Source organism: Perna viridis, chromosome 9 (assembly GCF_037379345.1).
Source record: "Perna viridis isolate PV_CMFRI_1.1 ecotype Kerala chromosome 9, ASM3737934v1, whole genome shotgun sequence".
NCBI classification, from domain to species: domain Eukaryota; kingdom Metazoa; phylum Mollusca; class Bivalvia; order Mytilida; family Mytilidae; genus Perna; species Perna viridis.
Window position 1 is genome coordinate 4,936,178 of NC_142453.1, and position 12,324 is coordinate 4,948,501.

The window sequence follows — 12,324 nt, forward strand, 5'->3', positions numbered from 1 at the left end:
TTTGATATTCACAATGGTTTATTAGATGAGATGTCAAGTAATACAGACGATCCACATAAACATTTTGAACGTAGTCAAGCAATAAAAGAAGGAAATAATGTTATAAACCATTGTAAAAAGATCATTCAAACACATTAAATCTAGATAGTATACAAGTGATAATGCAGGATTCATGAATTCATATTTTGACGAAAATATAATATTAACAGTCTCAAAATGAAATATAAGGGATCCAATTCAGGTTCAACTTTATCAATGATTAAGACTGGTTCTTACAAAACAAAGGAATCAAGACAGAAAACCAGTTATCTGGTTACCTGTTTCTTCTTAAACTCTTCATAAACCAGTATACATAGTTGCTATTCATCATCATTATTTAAACAAAAGCACTATTGATAGCATTACACAAAAAACAATTCATTTAATCAGGGAGCCATTAACATTGACATTACAAATAGAACTAATGTTGATGAATTTTAAATGAACAACAAAATTCAACAGGAAGAGAATATTGGTATGCAAATGTATTGGTCTGAAATTTATGGTTCAAACCGACACTATGTAGCTGTTTAATAGTGAAAGTATGTACATGATTTCATAACTAGCCATTCATTTTCAATGAATATGTTTAACCTTTTTTTTTATACTTATAATGAATTTGAACTTACAAAATAAAATCATATTATTTACAAAACCAATGATACAATTAAATACGTAACAAAATCCTCTCAAACTATAGGTTCATGTTATTTACAACAGGATACTTAAAGATACCAATCAAATCAGCATAGAAGAAAGTCTTATAGATTTAATGTTTTAATACTCTCTGCACCACTTAATTAAACATGTCTTCCCGATCGGCTCCAATCAGCTCTGACTCTTCCATAGAGCTAAAGTTCAAGAAATGGGATGGTCTATGAACCTCATGGTAGAATTCTTTTGGATTGGACAACTGTAGCTCATATTTCATGTTAGGGTCATGTCGTACACCTGTAATAAAAATGTGTAAATATCAACAAAAGGCACTCAAGCACACACCATTTTCTTCTTGAGGGTGGGGGCTAGCATTTTATGTTGAGGTAGAATTTTTTTTCAGCAGTAGCTAGAGATAAAGTTTAGCACTGAAAATCTACATCAGTAAATAACAGAGATAATATTGAATCATGATATTTTTAATCTAACCATAGCTGAGTAACCTTAACAGTTTGCATGATATGATGTTGGATATCAAATAGGAAAACACTTTAAATCTATATTACAGCAAAATAAATCAATTCAAAATAAACTGAATAAATAAACTAGGAAATGATCTAGCTGTCTTAAATAAAAACAAGAACGATCCTAGTGTTTATCTGAAGCAAAGCACAAATTATGTACTTACCCATGAAATTATAATTCCATGAACTCTGTGATGGAGTCATAAAGAATCCAAGGAATCGATCAGACAACAACATTTGTACACGTTCGTAATGAGAGGGGAGATAACCCTTTGGATTGTTACCAGTGTCTGTGTTCTGTCGACCCCATTCATAACCAGTAGGGGTCAATTTATAGGCTGTTAGAGAACAGGATCCTGGTGTAAAGCTGTAAAATCAAGAACAATTCCATGACATCTTAACTTAATCATATAGAGACACAAAGAAGTTAGATTTTTTAACAAACACCAAATGCATACAGACTGTTTCAAAAAACTGTCTGGTTAACAGTGTGATCTTGAGATACTTTCTTGTAGAAAAACTGCATCAGGGCCCAGTTTCATAAACAATCTCAAATTCAAATTTTACTCAAATCCTTCCTTAACTCAAGTTTCGACCCATCAAATCGATAGAAATTTTTCATGAAACCTGGGGCTAGTTTATAACAGCACAAATCAAAACATATTTATCATACTATAACATAGTGTTATAAATCCAATTATCTTCTCAAAATTTTGAGGGTTTATTGTTTTTTTTTTTTTTAACAAGTTCCCCATATTTTTTCAGATTTGTTTTCTTGTTTAATATTCAGAACTGACAAAATTAAGCACATGTCTCCTTCTTAAAAGGACTTTTCAGTTTATAGACACAATACCCGATATATTTATCTCATAATTCAAAATTTTCCAATGCACAAAAAATGATACATATTTTTCATATAAAAAGATGAGGGGTAGATTTGAAAAAAGCCAACTATATCCCTTTAATACTGATGAATACATTCCTTGCCACAGAAGCCTTACCTGCAAGTGATGACAACAGTTTTCTCTCCATCCCATGAAGGATTTTCAGCCATCACCTTGGCATGAGTTGTAATATCCTGAGGAGACAGCTGGGGTAATTCATTGGGCTGGGTGTGGATCCATCCTAATGGCTCCATTTCCTGAAAAATCAATGTAATTCATGAAAAGTAACAAACAGAATACAAGTAATTACATATACAAACAACATAATATCATAATGTGTTCAATGGCTATAATTCTTTATCCTGCAATGAGGTTATTTGTTAAACGAATAAAGGTATACGGTTCTTTTTTTGCTGGATCTGTACATTAGCAGGTTATCGACTCTCTGGCTCCTCCCACTCACGTGATAGGCGGAACTACTTTTTTCTGATATGCGTAAATTAATCATGGCCACCACCATAGATACGATATAAACAAATTGCGATTGTGTATCCGGTTAATCTATTTTTTGCTGTTTTGTTTCGTTTCTACCTGAATGAAATAAAAGATTTTATGTAAAACAAATAATGATTTTGTTTGTATTTTTTTCACCGTCGTATATATGGCAAATCCCAAATCTCGTTCAGATTTGATTCATTATCAGTTTGCAGACGACTTCCCCTGTCATTTCAGTCATGTCAGACTCGAAGCCAGAGTGTCCGTCACAATTTAACATAAACTGGTCCCCACTTAAAGAAATTGAAGCATTACAATATGATAAAACTCTTGAAGAGACAAATGACCAGGAAACTGTTATGGTCTTGGATTTATTACTGCCTAAACACAAATTTCATCCGAACTCTACTGCCATATACCAAACAGAAACAAGTCAGCTTCCACCTTCCTCGTGAAATTCAAAACTTTAATGTTCTTAAAATCAACTTTACAACATTCAAAATATTTGTATTTATTGTTCATTTTACTTATTTGTCTCTTGGAATTAAATAAATTTTGATACATTGCTTATTTTCTTCAAACAGCTTTGACGGATTATATGGTGCGGATTGAATTTCAATGTTTACTGAGTCATTTCCTGCCTGTTCCGTCGCCTCATCACATATCTTCAATAATTTTCGACAATGTATATATAATTCTTCATAGCTAAACTAATTATGCCTCCCCATTTTGTGATGGAGGAGAATTCCAATTATCAAATGAAATATCTTACTGACTTTCATTTGGGTACAATAAGCAGAACAATGCAGTCAGGTTACAATGTAATAAACAAGTTTCTTAACACATAATCCATGGGGAAAAGTGAACAAAATCTGACCTTGAGACACTCATGCTCTGGTAGAACATTTGGTAAATGTACTGTCTGGTGAGTTCCCCACTGTGGTGGTAGTACTATACATCTGATCTCCTTCACCTGAGGGTTGTCAGGGGGACTAACTCCATACAAAAACCCAGCAATCTGTAGATAGATAAGAAGAGAGTTATGAGAAACATAATAAATAAACACCGGGGCTGTCTGGGGAATTAACTCCATACAAAAACCCAGAAAGCAAATTCAGGAGATAAAAATTACTTCCAAGAATGGAAGATCTTGGACTTATCCAAGTTTGACATTAATGGTCCACTAAAGGAAAACCAAAAGTTTTCAATAAAGTGTCAATGAAAAGGATTAAGGATCCTTGACTTTGGACCACTGCTAATTTGAAGTTTATATAAGCTCCTCAAACTGTGATAAACAGATAATAAAATTAAAAAAAAATTTCCATGCAAGTTTATTTATCTGATAACATTGAATAGAAATGATCCAGTAGCTGAAAATGTATGTTGAATTCATCATTAGTAGGTGTGTACAAGATAATCTGAAGAACATTTTAGTCACTGTGTTTGGGCAATATGAGCTTTTAGCATAGTCCCAGGCTTAAGTTCAGTATTCCAAGCAGGAAATCACATGAGTACTCAAGGCTAAGGTACTTGTAAGAGCATTTGGAAATCTTGATACATGTAAGACTCTCAAGTGTCCTATAAGTCTGAGTATTTGTACATTAAAATTTGTCTCCCAATTATTTCCTGCCTATTTATCTAATTTGTTCATTAAATCTAATGAGAGTCTATTTCAGATCATTTACAGATAAATGCATTACATAATTGAAGTATAGTACAATGCATACAGCAGCAAACATGTAAAATTTACATGTTTAAGCAATGAAATTATAGTAAGCTTTTTTACCTGTGCTCTGAGATCAGAAATAATAATGAACTTCTTCAGTACATTCTTAGGTAGAATATAAGTATATCCAGTCTCTTTTATATCATCTGATGATACATAAATATGATTAGTTCTCAGATGCAGATTCGTTGCAGAGATAGCTCTCACACGCCATTCTGTCTTGGATGAGAACGTTGATGTCTCGTAATTACTGGTTGTAGAAGTAATGATTTCGTCGCCATGTTTATTGACAGTTCTTGTTGTTGTGGCTGTAAGCTGTGACTGTTCTTTAGTCTGTTTTTCAATTTCTGCAATCTGTACACGCTGAGCTGATGGTGCAGAGATTTCCATACCCAAAATAATGTCTCTGATTTCAGACTGAGTCAGAGAAACCACATTTACACTGAAATAAGGGATGGTAGACATAATTCTTTAATAACTGTGATAGAAATATTGAATGTTATGCTAATACTTCACTACCAACATATTTAAGTAAATTCTGTAGGTAATGTTTACAATTAGAGAAAGATTTAATGTTTTACACCCATACTGGTCACATAATAAGAAAATATTCTCACAAATCTCGCCACAAAAAGTAGAGGATGAAATTACTTGGCCAGAATTACTTGTGGACCAGAACTTCTTATTACCTAGTTAGTAAGATTAAAGATAGAACAAGTAGTTTCCAAGACGTTGCAACCACAAGTGTGACCGGACAGACAGATACGGGTATTTCCTTGTCTCTATCTCTCCTGCGTAGCAGTGGAGGAAATAAAATTAACTTGAATCTGATTCCCCTTACAACCTACTTGTTTTTCTTGCCATAGTCAGCCAAGATCAGATCCTTCAACTGCATTTCTATCTTCATCCATTCTTCATCAGACAATGTTGGCCAGATATGATGAGGCTCTGTAATTGTGGTCTTGTCAGGTTTTAGAATAATCTTAGTCCTATCGTTGTTGACATGCAGAGCACGGAGGATAAGAATCAGTCTAGAGAATGCTGTGTATGATGAGATTGTTTTCAGCCAGTCATCATAGAGATTAAACAAGACCATCTGTGGTTCTTTGGCTTCAAGAATCAAATCTCCAAACTTCTCTACCTATAGACATGACAGTTGGCTATATAATGGCACTAGGAATAATACATTATTCTACTACAGATCTAAGTTTCCAGAAATTTTGTTTGAGTTGAATACTGCAAATCAACTTACTTTTGTAGGCATCACACAATAAATGGAAGTGATCTTAATAATTTATTTTTAAAGTTTTTTTCTATATGCAAAATCTGCAATCATAAATTGCTTCCAGAAATTAGTAGGTTTTCAGCCTTAGAAAAAAACCATGCATTTAATTTTTGTCAACTTCTTTCTATATATACATTCTTTCATATACCTTCTTTTAATCTCTAGTCAATATATGGTACAAAGTTGACATTTTAAAGTTCCTACCTTAAGACAGGCCTGGAATGGTAACTGGAGTTCACTGCCCTTGATGACAATGTTGGGGAAATCCAACAGATGGACTTCTAATGGATCCAACATGCCTTTCCTTGTGACAATAATCTGTTTAGGTTGTTCTTCTACTGGCAGTGATCTAATCAGAGCAGCTACTTCTTCAGCTGTCTTCCACTTGGCCAACTACAACAGAAAGTAATTCAATTAAGCATACATACATACAATATACAACTGATGAAGACCTGTTTATGCTACTTTACGACAAAGCGTAGTTTCAAGTGCATTCAATGAAAACAAGTCGTAAAATCCTAAATTTGTGTCATATAAACATGAGTATTATGGAGAGATTCACAATTCGTGATCAATATCCATAGAAACTACGCAGAAATCATAAGGGGTAACCAGGTCTGGTGATGCTTATTTGTTACAGTAATCTAGATACAAGGATTTTACTGCTGTACAGCAAATTTCCAACCTGAGTAATAAATCAAACAAATAGTAAAAATTGAGATTATATATATATTTTTTTGGATCTAAAACAGTTAGTGAAAACTGTCTAAAATTAACTCCTTTTTAGACTAATTTGTTCAGTTTAGACAGACGTTCACATACCAAAGGTTCAAAATACATATAAAGGGACCTTAGAATCTGGTTAAGACTGGTTTTGGGATTATTTAGGGTTTGGATTAGACAGGTTTAACTGTACCTCCTGCAACCTTAATTTTCATATGAAAGCTATAGATTCCTGATATTGCCTAAACATTATTTCATTTCAAAAAAAAAAAAAAAAAAGACCCATCCTTATTGGTTAAAACATGGTCATGTGGTATTCATTAGTCAATATATCATTTACACATGATAATGCCCTCCTTAGATTCTTCAATGAAAAAAAAAAAAAAAACAATAACAACAACAAAAAAACAGCACAATAGTTGCTTCTGAAGTAAGCATTAATTATTGGTAAATCCAACTGCCCTTGGGAAGTGATATTGCCTTCAACACAGGAAATTACCCTCAACTGCAGCTTCAGGCATCACCAATGTTTCAGGCAATATCACTATCCCTTTGGCCCTCTTAACAAGCAACTATCGTATATTTATATTTACCTGTCCAAGACGTTTCTGTCCAGCCCATACAGAGGTGTGAATAATCTTCAAGAACAGCTGTCCTGTCCTGGGATTGAAGATAAAGATGGCTCCATTGATTGGCTTGGTCGTCAAGTTACCTTCAAATGTCTGTAATGGGCAGAAAATTATAAATATACATTGCATAAGCAAGACATTTCATTTTATTAAGTACCAGTCAACATAAAATTCAGACACTGCCAGTGGTAAAGTGGTTCATGGTCAAGAAAAACCCACCAAACAAATGATGGTTTTTAAGTCTACATATGTTGTACTTTCTCATTACAACAACCTTTTCTGCATTCAAATTCGCATTTTTTAGAAAATCATACATTCATCTCCCACTAAAATCAACCAAATGAAGCCAAATCAAGAACACTAACTCTTGTCAAGTGCAAATTTCATGTACAATCTTTATAATTTTTATCTCAAGAGCGCAACAACCAAATACAAAGCTAAGACTGATTATGTGATCAGTTCCTGTTTCTGAACAAGAAATAAGTCTGAATTTAGTGGGTTTTTGACATGCATGAATCACCTTCTGTCTGATTTTTTGAAAGACTGCTACTTAAATGCATCAACATTAATCATAATAATTTATATTTAATGCTCATCTTTGCAAGCAATGATGATTTTTTTCAATTAGAAAGTAAAAATAAAATCCACAAAAATGTTTATGATATAAAATTGATGGTCTGTACTTAAATGCTTAATTCACGATTGACCAAGTAATTGCTCGTAGGCACCCTCTTTTGAATGAAAAATTCCACATTTAACATCCAAAGTCACATATATATTATAATCAAACTATTATTTGGAAGACATGTACATTAACTTTATGGTAGATACTCCTACCAAATTAACAAAAATGCTACAATACACCTACCTTGTGAATGGTGACTCTGTACACATTGGTATCATCAACAAACCAGATGATTTGGTTGGAGAAGAGTTCACCATAATTCTGTGAAGACAGGTAAGGTTCAGTAGGTTCTGAGGAATACAGCTGTAATCCTTTCCTAATTCTTTCTCTCAATACATACAGGGCAGGGTTTGCCTTCATTATTTTAGCCATAGCCTGTTGTATCAGTGGCTTGCCCCCAGGGAACCAGTTTCCATAAGCACTATAAAGACAAAGACATACATGTACTTGTTAATTTAACAGTATTTTGAATATTTGATCAATCTAGCTCTACTAGGGAGGAGACATTATGTATCTATACAGAAATGTTGAAGACTGCAAACAGTATAATTACAATTAAACATATTGGGGGCACAAAAATACTTATCGAATGTTTGTGTTTCGTTTACCAGTGAAAATTGTAGGCCAGACCAATAGCAATAGATTTTATTAACCTGTGAAGATTGTAAGCCAGATCTATGGCTACCAGAACACCTGTTGGAGAAGGGTAGATACTCATGTTGTCTGTTGTGTAGTCTAGATATTTGGCTCTAGCATATCTCTCCACATCATGGGAATCGTAATCTCCCCATCTCAGCTGGATATCTATCCAGTATTTCTGGGTAGTACTGTTGTCCATCACATCTCTAGAAACATTAGAAAGAATGAGCACATTACGAAAATATAAACAAAACAGGCTTATAGACATTACAAAGAGATTTACTGATTCTATCTACTGAGATTTAATCTTTCCCTATTACCAAAGGCAATCATTTACATCCTGAGTACATAATTTTCCCCTCATGATTATAGTTAGCCATTCACATTGAAGATTTTGCTCAGTTGGAGCTCTTTTTTATAAAGTTCAATTACATGTAATTATTTCCTGTTGGTAGACCTTATAACTTGACAGGCAAACTTTGTTTATTCATGTATAAATTTTAGCCCCTTTCGGTGTAAACTTCAAAACAGCAAAAACACATGGACATCCGAGGTTTGAATCATCAGACTTTCCTTTTGCTCTGTATTCAAGATCTTTTTCTATTTGTCATTTTAAGGAGGTAGACCATGGGTAAGGGACACAACTCATACAAATCATTCGAACTTTTGTATTCAGCATTTTTCATCAATCTCATGTAAGCATTAAAGTTAATTCTGTTTCAAATGAAGGCTTCAAAGGCTTTGGTGAAATTGAATATGATACAAACATACCACTGATTTCAAGAGTCATGTCCCTTACCCTATGTGTACCTCCTTAAACACCACTTACTTAGAATCAGCCAGCAGTGATGGTTTTGACACATTCCACTTATAGGCAGCAAACAGTAGTATGTCAGCACAAGAACTGTTCATCTTGTAAGACTTCCTAGGATGGATAGTCTCTTTCTGTACAGTCTCTATCTCCAGAGCATCTAGCTCCTGGTCAAACACCTGAATAAGCAGACATTAAGTTTTTTAACTGAGATTCTTAACAGATAAATTATACATTGTTTTAACCATAATATTCTTTTTACATTATTTTTTCTTTAATTTACTACCTAACCTGTTAGGTTCATATGTTTATTGTTATTGATAACTATGCTGTATGACTTTGTCTTGGATGTTTAGAAAAATGTTCTACCAGATATGACTTGAACTTCATTTTCAAAGGGTCAATTGCTACTCTCTGTTTTCTTGGTCAACAAAGCATGTATTCAAATTGGAACTATAGCAATACAGAGAATTATCCAGTAAAACTTAAGAAATGATTTACATATTGCTGAATCTGTATTTAAGAAAACAACAATAAACTTCACTATTTTCAATCATTATTTACATTTGAAAAAGTTCATACCTGACACAAGTCCATGACAACACTTTCATGGATTTTCTGCCACAAGTGAGCTCTGAAGATCTGGATCAGTGAGATTTTCAGTGTTGGGATTTTACCATGCATGAAAATTCCTGTCAGATCAAGTTGTACCTGGAAACCTACATACACCTGGAACACAGAATATGAAAATTGTTTTTCCATAAATTCAGATAAATACATGCAATTGCATACATATAATTGTGACTTTGTAATTTAAGACAAAAATGAGATTATTATCTTTAAGATACTGAATGGTGGGCTAGTTTGGCATCCTGCAAAAATAATCATGGTATTATAATAAAATGCACATTTGTTCCTTGTTCAGATTCTAAAGATAACCATGGAAGTTTCCCAGCAGTTTTAAATTCACAGTAAGACTTGTAGGGTGAACAGTGAACTGTTATAAAAAAAATTCTTTGGAATAATAAATATTATTAAAATATTATTATATGCTTATACGAACAATCATCACTTTCAAGAAAGTAGATTAATTGCAAAACCGTGAAACAATATGGAACACAACATTTTTTCTGGTTTACAATAATTTCTATTACAGAAATGATTACTTTGTACTTACATTAGCCCTGTTGATTGTTGGTGACCACCACAGTGTAAATCTTCTGTTAGGAATCTGATTCAGACCAGACCTCTGAGCATTGGTTAGTTTTTTGTATTTCATAGATTCTTCAAATCCACTGGCCTTCTCCCTGTAAGTAAAAATTTTAGTCAAACTTAAGTATATGAAAAGAAGATGACAAGTTTAGTAATTTAATCTTTCAACATTTTTAAGAAGTAAAATAACATGTACCCTAAACAATTTCTTGAAATCAGTTGGTAAAGTTACACATGAACATGTAGTACCACAGAACTTTACCAACAGCTGTAAAGATAACTTCTTAGTAAAACATAAAGCTTGTAAATCAGATGAAAGAAGACCTCGGTGGTTTTAGAGTCATGGATAAGTTTAATTCTGATTAATTCAAGTTTTATGTCCTATGCCAGACACTCTATGCATTTTAGAATGAAAATGTTCCATCAATCAGGAGTTTCTGCTCTGTACAAGTCCTGAAATGCTAAGCTGGTATTCTATTGCCATAACTCAGGAAAAAAGGGCCCGTGGTAACAGAAGAAAGTAAGGATGATAGGACAGACGAACACTAATTACTATATACCACCACTTGCAAAGTGTGTGTGTGTGTGGATGGGGGGTGTAATAATTGTATCAATATTCATGGTTTTTGAAAAGTGTTAGGTCATAGGTTTCTAAATTTGTTGGTTTTGTTCAGTCATCACAGACATAAATGAAAGTATTACTGTTCTTTGGGATTATCAGTTTGTGGTTTGAGTGAAATATGAAAAGCATGAAATTTGGTACACCATAAGTTATTTCATAGTAAAAACTCACCAGAAGAGACCTTCCCATGTTGGGAAGTAGGTTCCCTTGAAAAGTGTGTGTTCTAGGATTCCCTCAACACCACCTAATGCCTGGATCATGTCTGTACGGTAGTTGTTTAAGTTCCACAGCTTACCATCATGTCTCTGGTGAGTCCACCAGAAGGGATTCTGTTTCAAAACCTGAAAAAAGCATCAAGTTGCACAAATTGAGTTGCTAGGTAAACCTCCACTATTGCAGCACCCAAAATTGCTTACCATATATACCCCATCTTCATTTTATATAAACCACAAACCAAATTTGAAATTAAAGTTAGTTTTGCCTACAAAAAGGTATATCCCAAATTTCCAAGTTCAAAGGGGTATAACTCCCACAAAATTCAGTGGATCAAAAATTCCTTGTCATATACTAAACTACACATAAAATGGTTCTAAATATTCACCAAGTTCCACCTAACTCAGTGCAGAAGTTCTCGAGGTGCTCTGCTTTCAAAAGTGTGATGGACAGACAGAACAAAAACAATAACACTCCCCACCAAAGTCTGGGGAGAAATGATCATTTTGACAGTTCTTCACCTTCCTTATCCTCAGGAATGAAGACCAAATTTCCCCGTAATTTCTGATTATCCAAGTAAAATTTTACTGAAATGGACTACAAATGTGGACTTCAGGGGTAGATTACTCCACAAAATTGCACTGTCAAAGAAATCAAACTGTGATTTGTCTACATACCTGGAAAGCTTTGAATTCCGTTCTGACTCTCCATCCCTTGTCATAGGCCAGAGTATGTCTGTCTTTCTGGAACAGAGTGTTGATTCTCGGTATTCCTCTATCCCAACTGTCCTCTAAATCTTCCAAAGTCAAACGTCTGTGGACAAATAAAAGAGAGAATATATTGCCTCTACCTCAGTTAAACTAATACAATATTTGTAAGTGCAGATTTTATTCATTTATTTTGTTTTTGTACTTCATAGTTCTGCCACACATTACAGAAGTTGTAATTTGTCCAACTTTTATTTCAAACTGAAAACTGATCATTACCTCTTTATTGTTTTCATTTTATTTAAAAAAAAAACTGCCACCTTATAAAAACTGTTATTAAAAGTCTCTACCTACATGTACATACCTGTTTTGAGCATTAGCTTCTTGTCTCTTGAGTGCATACTCAGCCCAGACTCTCTGTGAGTCAATGAACTCACTTTCCCATGGCATGATGTATCTGAAAACCAAATGAAATT

General features: G+C 33.7%; 1 protein-coding gene across 1 annotated transcript in view; it reads right to left on the reverse strand.

Annotated features, from left to right (window-relative positions):
• Nucleotides 1-12,324, reverse strand: part of LOC148606410 (pre-mRNA-processing-splicing factor 8) — a 34,763-nt gene continuing 22,439 nt past the window's right edge. Inside the window, exons 25-40 of the mRNA XM_088546220.1 lie at nucleotides 12,213-12,305; nucleotides 11,819-11,954; nucleotides 11,100-11,269; nucleotides 10,272-10,401; nucleotides 9,677-9,823; nucleotides 9,113-9,273; nucleotides 8,298-8,489; nucleotides 7,828-8,065; nucleotides 6,924-7,052; nucleotides 5,812-6,000; nucleotides 5,171-5,463; nucleotides 4,383-4,764; nucleotides 3,474-3,614; nucleotides 2,219-2,358; nucleotides 1,382-1,584; nucleotides 1-990 (exon numbers count right to left, since the gene is read on the reverse strand). Coding sequence (XP_088402346.1) covers nucleotides 836-990; nucleotides 1,382-1,584; nucleotides 2,219-2,358; nucleotides 3,474-3,614; nucleotides 4,383-4,764; nucleotides 5,171-5,463; nucleotides 5,812-6,000; nucleotides 6,924-7,052; nucleotides 7,828-8,065; nucleotides 8,298-8,489; nucleotides 9,113-9,273; nucleotides 9,677-9,823; nucleotides 10,272-10,401; nucleotides 11,100-11,269; nucleotides 11,819-11,954; nucleotides 12,213-12,305 — 2,899 coding nt within the window. The 3' untranslated portion in view covers nucleotides 1-835. The remainder of the gene's footprint in view (nucleotides 991-1,381; nucleotides 1,585-2,218; nucleotides 2,359-3,473; nucleotides 3,615-4,382; nucleotides 4,765-5,170; nucleotides 5,464-5,811; nucleotides 6,001-6,923; nucleotides 7,053-7,827; nucleotides 8,066-8,297; nucleotides 8,490-9,112; nucleotides 9,274-9,676; nucleotides 9,824-10,271; nucleotides 10,402-11,099; nucleotides 11,270-11,818; nucleotides 11,955-12,212; nucleotides 12,306-12,324) is intronic.